The sequence below is a fragment of the Cyprinodon variegatus genome, unplaced genomic scaffold, assembly GCF_000732505.1.
Source record: "Cyprinodon variegatus isolate N-32 unplaced genomic scaffold, C_variegatus-1.0 Scaffold782, whole genome shotgun sequence".
NCBI lineage: Eukaryota > Metazoa > Chordata > Actinopteri > Cyprinodontiformes > Cyprinodontidae > Cyprinodon > Cyprinodon variegatus.
In genome coordinates this window covers 130,057-138,375 of record NW_015151235.1, presented here as the reverse complement: position 1 = coordinate 138,375, position 8,319 = coordinate 130,057, and the positions used below count along the sequence as shown (strand labels likewise).

At 36.4% G+C, this 8,319-nt stretch overlaps 1 protein-coding gene across 1 annotated transcript; it reads right to left on the bottom strand.

The window, feature by feature from the left end:
- On the bottom strand, positions 1-5,595 carry pomk (protein-O-mannose kinase). Its single transcript, XM_015396210.1, has 3 exons — positions 5,488-5,595; positions 4,043-4,318; positions 1-1,467 (listed from the first exon to the last, which is right to left on the bottom strand). The coding sequence occupies exons 2-3, from the start codon at positions 4,310-4,312 to the stop codon at positions 706-708; spliced, it is 1,032 nt and encodes a 343-aa protein (XP_015251696.1). The 5' UTR covers positions 4,313-4,318; positions 5,488-5,595; the 3' UTR covers positions 1-705.
- Positions 5,596-8,319: the final 2,724 nt, after the last annotated feature.

Below are 8,319 nucleotides of genomic sequence, written 5' to 3'. Positions count from 1 at the left end.
AAAATTAAGACCTACGAAAGACTGATTTAAGACATTTTAATACAAATTAAGGCCTTAGTTTTATTTTGAAGAATTCAATGCCTTTTAAGAATTCTTAAGGAGCCGCGGGAACCCTGGCCTAGTGCAGTAAAGCATCAGTCCATAACCTTTTTTCCTGCATTACTTTTATTTCTATTCCTTAAGTATTTTTAAAAAAAATGGTTCTCTTACTTGAGTAAAAAGCTGAAGTTGACTAACTTCAACAAAAGTTATTTAAACGGTAGGACTTCTACTTCTAGTTGAGTAGTATATAAAAACATTAATACTTATGACACCTCTGTTACTGTGGATATAAAATTGTCTATATAGATGAATGATGGAATTTGAAAATGACTGACCTTCCTCCACTATAAATATTTTTTCTGCTAACTCAATTATGCAGCAAATAATATATCACTTGGTGATAGCTCCTCTTTGAAAAATAAATCCTCACTTCCTACTCATCTGTGTTTCAGGAAATACAAAAACATTACATTTAATAGAAAACCAAATAGATTCTCTGATGTGTACTTAAATGATCTTTCTGGAGCAGCATTCTTTTAAAATGTTGTCTAAATAAAGAGGCTTAGTTACACTTATTACTAACCCAGATCACATTCAACCACAAGTCTTTCAAACAAAAGTTCATGCAGTCTTTTCTGTTTATTTAATTAATAAAACGTCTTTCTAGAGCATATCTCTGTTTTCTCTAACAACGGCACCATAGACTGATTTATATGTCTTCAAAACATCAAAAGCAGAAGGTCGTAACCTAGGCAATACATTTTTGCATTCCTTATGGATCTGAAAAAGATGAAAATGTACTAGATCTCCTCCTGGAGTCCTTCCCATTATGAACTGTGTCACATCTGGAATCTTCCAGATATCTGTCTTTTCATCATATGGTGGCATTAGATCATCTGAGAATGGCTGCTCATCGTCTATGAAAGGCCAAAGCTGCTCTGGGGCTACAAAGTGTCCAGTGAGCTCTCGGCTGCCGCATTTCACTAACATGCCCCCAGATGGATTTACTTCAGGCAGCGCATCTAGGTCATTTATCACCACATGGAAGTCATTCGTCAGCAGGAACTGGGAAAGGGTTTTCTCCAAGCTGTTCGAGTCACACATCACTCTTCTTCCAGCAGGGCTGTTATGCAGGTAGTGGAGAATGGAGACGTAGTCTGTGGCCAGTCTTAGCCGTATGTGCCAAGTGTTTAGATGCTGGTACTTTGGCTGCGCCAGAACATTTTCCAGATTCAACAATGACCCATGTGGGTGGTGCTGAGTAATGATTGAGTTGTTTTCCAGACAGAACCCAACCAGCTGCACCACAAGTGAGTCTTGAAGGGCCTGTAACATTGAAAGTCCATGAAGAAAGTCTTCTCTGTATTCTAGAGAGGCTAGCTCAGATAAAGCAACCTTATGACCTTTCCAATCTGCCAGGTAAACCTAAGAAAAGATAAACATCAACACATTATGATCATACTTAATAAATAATAATAAACAGTCAAAATTTCTACAATTTTTATCTAAACACATTTGTGCAGGTAAACTATGATAAAGTTTAAAAATGTGTCTTTTCTTAAGAAGAAACTAGAAAGAAAATAAAGTATTAATCCCAAAGGGAAATTAAATGTTGTAGTAACTCATGGGCAGTTTTTCAACAAGTTGCTATGGGTGTTGATAGCTGTAAGCAGGAAGGATCTTCTATAGCGAACTATCTTGGATCTGGAGAAGCCTAAAATGTTCAGTCCGTATTACGTCCCTTTCTGCTTTGCAAAGTTGAATCTAAATTAATAAAAATAATAATACTACATGTGAAAAAATACATTTTCATGTGAGAGGAAAGATGCTGCCTTAATTTACAGCAGCCAGACACAAGTTAATACCTATATCTAATATCAAGCATTAAAGTGGAGACATTTTCAATGCTTAGATTCAACCTAAAGGATTCGTCTTTAAGTCTAAAATCACACAACCGTATTAACCTATTTAGCAAAACTTTACCTCGAATTGGTGTTACTGATTCCAACTTGTATATGGACCAGTGTTTTTAGACCTCCACCTTAGCAGGCCAAATGTCAGGAAAGGTCTATAGCAACCCTTTCCCACTGGCTGAAAAACCTGTTTAAACCCGGGAAAAATCGGCTTTTAGTGGCAGTGGGAACAGCTCATTGAGCGTATCTACTCGGTAGGGGTGTAAATAATGATCGTTTTGTATCGATGCATCGATCCAACAGCCGACGATCCGATGCATCGACACGTCCGCAAGAGAATCGATTCATGTTTTTTTTTTTTCCCGTACGGTCTATTTTTATCCATTTGCTCCTGGGCGTAATTCTCCCTCCCGTGCTGCGGTGGCGCTAAACCTATTTTGCCCTCCTACCTCGCTTCCTGGTTATACTCTTACAGCAGTGTGTTGCAGTGAGCTTGACACAGACATTTTAAAATTATTCTCAATATTGAAGCGTGGTCTGTGCTACACACTGTGGGTCTAGATACGGCCGAGGCGGCGAGGCAGTGGGGGCGAGTTTAGTCCGACGACGGAGGGACATGAGGGCAAAAAGAGTGGAGATCCAGGTGGGAAAAGGGTCTCAGCGTTCTTGCGCACCTCGCTCTTCTAGCGGGTCAAACTTCACGAGTTGTTTTCCGCAATTTCGGTCATAAAAACAAAACAAGCCGGCCTCCTGTCTGCGGCACTGTCTGCGGTCAGCTACAATTTGGGAGAGGAGCAGCGGAGCGTCTGTGGAGGGGGCGGGACGTCTGGAGCCGAGGTATTGCATTGCACTCATTGCACTGATTTTTGCAGTATTTTTTTATGCAACTTTTCTACTTCTGTTATTTGCTGTTGTTTCTAAAATAAAAAATGCATAACGATATTACAGCTTTCATTGATTTATTTCAAACTTGAAACTTTGTTTAGCCTGTAAGGTATAAAAAAAATAAAAATAAAAATTACCGATTAATTGAATCGAATCGAATCGTATCGTGGTGTATTCTGAGTATCGAAAATAATCGAATCGTTGGGTCAGGAAATCGATACTGAATCGAATCGCCATGATGAATGTGATTTACACCCCTACTACTCGGGTCAAATGACTCGGCAAGCGACCCATGTTAAAATCGCCTCAGCTCTGAGCGGCATGCTGTGGGAACATAAAACTTGGGTCGACCAGCTAAAATACATGATTCCCTTGAACACAACATATGGAGTTAAACACACTGCGCCAGTCGCTTCTAATCTAACAACCTGAAACAACTCTGTTTACGTTTAATAAAGATGGAGCAGCGCTGGAGAGAAGGATTCAGACAGATAATAGAGCGAAACAACGAAGCACACTGACTACGCCCTGGCTTCCTTACCTGTTGTGCTCCATTGTTTACTTTCCTGATTTCTTTCGCACTGGTGACATCATCAATGCTATAACGCAGCAGGATGATGTCACCAAATACACAGCTGTCAGCGAGGGGTTAGGCCAGCTTTTTTGCCAGTGGGATGGGGGCCAAATGCAGATTGTTAGCGGGTCAACCGATGTTTAAAAAAACAGGCCTTAACCAGCTATTTTCAATGGAGAAGAGGATTATGTGGCAAAATCATTTTTTTAACATAACAGACATCTAAAAAAAAAAAAAAAAGTCCAGCTCAGAACTAGTTGGCCAGAGTCAACTTCTGTCTTTCTGATACAGTTTCAGCCTAAATATAAACAGGTTCCACCATCAAGTGAATGTGTCCCTGGGTTGGTCACTTCAGTGAGTAAAAAACATTAACAGAACTAAAACTTTCTGGTCCAAAAGAGAGAAAAACAGAATAGGAAACTAGCATATTGACAATTAAAAAAAAGTAGAATGACGGAGTATGAATCAACCGAATCTATACAGCTATAAAATGGCAATAAACCGCCCCTTGTATGTGCTTGTGTAGCATCAATTCACGTATTCTTGAAAATATTATTAAGGACACATAAATTATCTGTCAACATATCTATAAACAATAAAGAGAGACAGAATTTAAAAGTATACACACCTTCTTTACAGCTCCCTGGCCAATCAGCTTCACCTTGTGCACTTCTGATTTGATCTGTGAACACTGGAGCCATTTGCTACAGTTTTCCATTGATGGCAGTTTAAAGTGTTGAGAGAGACAGCCAGCATGGGTACTCACTAGCTTCTCATCTGACTGATACACACCTTCCAGATACAAGTATATCAAGGCGCTGCTAAGCATCAACGCAGCAAGACATCCCATTACAACAGGAAAGACAAAGGAGTTAAAACTGCTGCTGTGGCGGCCCATGATACTCTGTAGGCAAAAGGAAATGCAAAAACATTACAAAAAGTCAAAATACATTCCAATAAATCTTACTGCATGTTGATTTTTTGCAAAAGGAAACCTTTATTTAAATAAAAGGTTTGTTATGAGTATATCAATCTTAGTTTTTGATAAAAAAAAATTTGTTTGCATAAACTAAAAGAAAAAATACATTAAAGTAATACAAAGGATATATATATTCAAATATGTCCTAATTATTTCCATTTTCGTTGTTATCCCTCAAATGTGGGGTTTTTCCTAAGCAGTAATATATAATAAAAGAAACAGAAACACTTGAATAACTTTACTGAATGATTCAATCAACCAAATTTCTATAAGTGAAATAAAATAACTCCATAAATAAAGTTAATACTCTTATATACTTAAATGTTTACGAGAATAAACACTAAAATTTACGAATTTAATATATAGAAATGTAAGAGAAAATGTAGCAAATTAATAAGAAAAAATACAAGCACATTTAGGAGAAATGATTGAAATTTTGCAAGATTTAAACATGTAGCTGCATTGGCACAAATATATCTTTAACAGGGAGTTTAGCGATGGAATTATCTCCTCGTTTTAGGGGTGCATCTTTATAATCTCATAAATGTGCGTGTTTTTCTTGTAAATGTGTGTATTTATGCTCGTGCTTTGCTACTTGTTTCCTTCTACATTTAAAGAGTAAAAAGAATCTGAATTTTTTTCCCAAGGGTGCACTTTTAAAAAGATGAAATTGTCCAGTGAGCTGTTTCCAAACGAAATTTATTTTTGTTTTACACTTCAGTAAACAAAATGACAAATAAAACCTGTCTAAAGTCTCTAAATGTGTTTGCTTTTACTAGTTATTTGGGTGTTTATTCTTGTAAATATGCCACTTTAAACTCAACATTTTAATTCCAATTTTTCCCCCGTCTATGAATGCCCCTATTACGCCGTCGTTCTTTTTTATACGGATGGTCAAAAAAAAAAAAATGAAATGGAATAAAAATCCTATCAGCAGTGAAAGAATGTAACGTTGCCTGCAGTTGTTGCCTGACATATCATCAGCTGATAGTAACAGCGAAACTCTAAAACAGCGAAAACAGGTTAGATTATTTTCTAACCAGCAGGTTAAAAGCGACATTCGTTCGGCATCTTCCAAAACCAGCTTCACTCACTGATTCTCAGAAGCTGATCCTGAACGTATTGAAGAACATAAAGTGACAGTTAAGCTTCTTCATTTCACTTCATTTCCCTCGCCATCCCCTTCTTCTTCTTGCTCGAGGTTTAAACCAACCTACAACTACGGAACTGCATTACTGCCACCTGCTGGAGGAATCTATATAAACGTAATTACATCTTGATTTTATTTTGTTTCAACACTCCACTGTAGAGCTGTCAAACGTATTCATGTTTATTACTCAGTTAGAAGTATAACTGTTTGTAGAAGTTAAGAGGATCAACTTAAGCTTTTTGAAAAAGTAAAAGTGTACAAGTACAAATTTTAAAACTACTTAGAGTATAAAAGTAAAAGTAATGCAGCAAAGAATTTTAAGGGCAGATGCTTTACTGCACTACTCTATTAAAGGACAATTTTTCTACAATTCTGCATTATAACTTCTCTATACTTATGGTTCTTAGTTTTATAACTAATGGTAACAGTGTCAGATTTAACTGTGCATCATCTTGAAAACTAGTTATTTTGGTTTGTAGTGAAAAACAAGTTGATGGAGCACAGAGTCCAACCACAAATATATTAATTGTCTGGATGACACAAATTATTTTGACGAATTGTATCTTTTTTTTTTTTATACCAACAGGCTATAACAAAAATGTGCTCAAATGAAAAAAACAAAACAAAAACTAACGAGTCTATTTTTAAAATGTAAAGAGTAAAAAGTAGAGATAATTGCAAAACATGTAAGGAGTAGAAGTAAAAAGTTGTCTAAAAAATAAGTACTCCGATAAAGTATAGATTTCCAAAATTTCTACTTAAGTAACATAATGAAGTATTTGTACTTTGTTACTGGAAAACTCCCCGGTCAGTGTACATTCTTCTCTGATGTGCTGCCTCATTATTTAGGTGGTAAACCCCTGTCTTACAGAAATGTGCACTGTTCTGGACTGACTCATTGTATATAATTAGATGTATTTATTTTGAAAAAGGAGTTAAGTTTAGATTAATGGTAAACTATTTTGTAAAGTGCTTTGCAACACAAATTTTTTACATTCTTTGTTGCACTATAGTTGCAAACTTTAACGTATTTTATAGTAATTGTATATGATAGAGCAAAACATGGCATTTCCTTTTTTCATTTCTTACCAATACACATTTGTATGCTGTCAGTGTTATTTTCCATATGAAATCAATCATTTGGAAAACAGAGTCTGTTTGCAATTCAACTGATGTCTGGCTGTTAAGTTAAAACATCAAAAGACAAAGACCACTGCCAGGCATAACATTAGTTAAATGAGTTGCATTATAGAGATACATTACAGAATGCACATCAAAGGTGATTGTTGAATTGAGCATCTGAAAATAGAAAGTGAAACTGCATAGAAAAGCTAGAGTGGTTTAACCAGCATAAGCTTTGGGGCCCGTTAGATAGCTGCAGTGGTGGAAAGTAGCAAAGTACAGTTACTTGATCACTGTACTTTAGTACTTTTTACTGGAGTAATTTTTGAGGGGCTACTTATAACTTTCACTCCACTTCATTCCCAAGGCAAATATTGTGCTTTCTATGCCACTGCATTTCTAGGAAGCTGCCAGTTACTTGCTCCCTTTGGCTAAGCTTAGGAAATTCTAGAAACCTCATTGATGTGGGTTTTAAATAACAGGTCCTGATCAAAATTAAAACCAAGATTTTATACATTATTATCTTATATCAATTTAATTCCATCCAAATGAAAGAACTTACTAATCAGCTTCTTTTCCAAAGACTCTGGTCCAAGGACTATAATGTCTGTTTTGTCTGCATTCAGGAGTAGAAAGTTTAGAGTCTTCCAGGTTTTTATGTCTTACAGATGTTGGTTAGTTTCATCAAAATGTATAGACAGATATATACTATGAACAAACAGAAATCTGTCAGAAAAATAAGATTCAAACAAGCATTACTGTACATTACTGTTCCCTAACTCCTACAAAATATTCACGTCTTTCTAAAAGAATATCATGGTCAGCTGTACCAAACGCAGCACTGCGATCCAACAGGACAAGTACGTATAAAAGTCCATTATCTGAGGCCATCACAATATCATTAGTGACTTTCACCAGAGCTATTTCAGTGCTATGATGAGCTCTAAAGCCAGACTGAAACTCTTCAAAAGGTTTGTTATAGTGTAAGTGATCGCACACTTGTTTGGCAACTATTTCCTCAACAATTTTAGATAAGAAAGGAAATTTGATATAGGTCCATAATTGACCGAGTCATCTGGGCCAAGAGACAGTTTTCTTAACTAAAGGTTTAATTACAGCAACCTTAAAAGCCTTTGGTAAATATCCCTGTAACAGGGATAGATTAATCACATCTAAAATAGAGGAGGAGATCAGAGGGAATACAGTCTAAACCCAGTTCAGATTCTATAGTTACCTTAGATACTGCTTCCAGAGATAAACCAGTCGTATATGTAGGGGTGTCAATGATATTATTTACTATAGAATCAATGTTATCTATAAAGCATCCCATAAAATCATTACTGCTAAGAGCAGGTGGGACAGACGGTTCAACAGAGCTATGGCTCTAGGTGAGGTTAGCAACTGTATTGAAAAGATATCTAGAATTATTCTTATTCTCCTCTATTGAGGAGAAATATGCTGCTCTTGCTTTACAAAGGGTAATCTTATACGGCAGTAAACTATTTTTCCAGACTAGGTAGGTTTCCTAGCATTTTGGTTTAAAGTGCACAGCTCTACATTAAACCAGGAAGCCAGCTTTCTATTTTTTAAGTTTTTCCTTTTCAAACGGGCTACGTTGTCTATGCAGAACGCAGGGAAATAGCAACCCCATCAA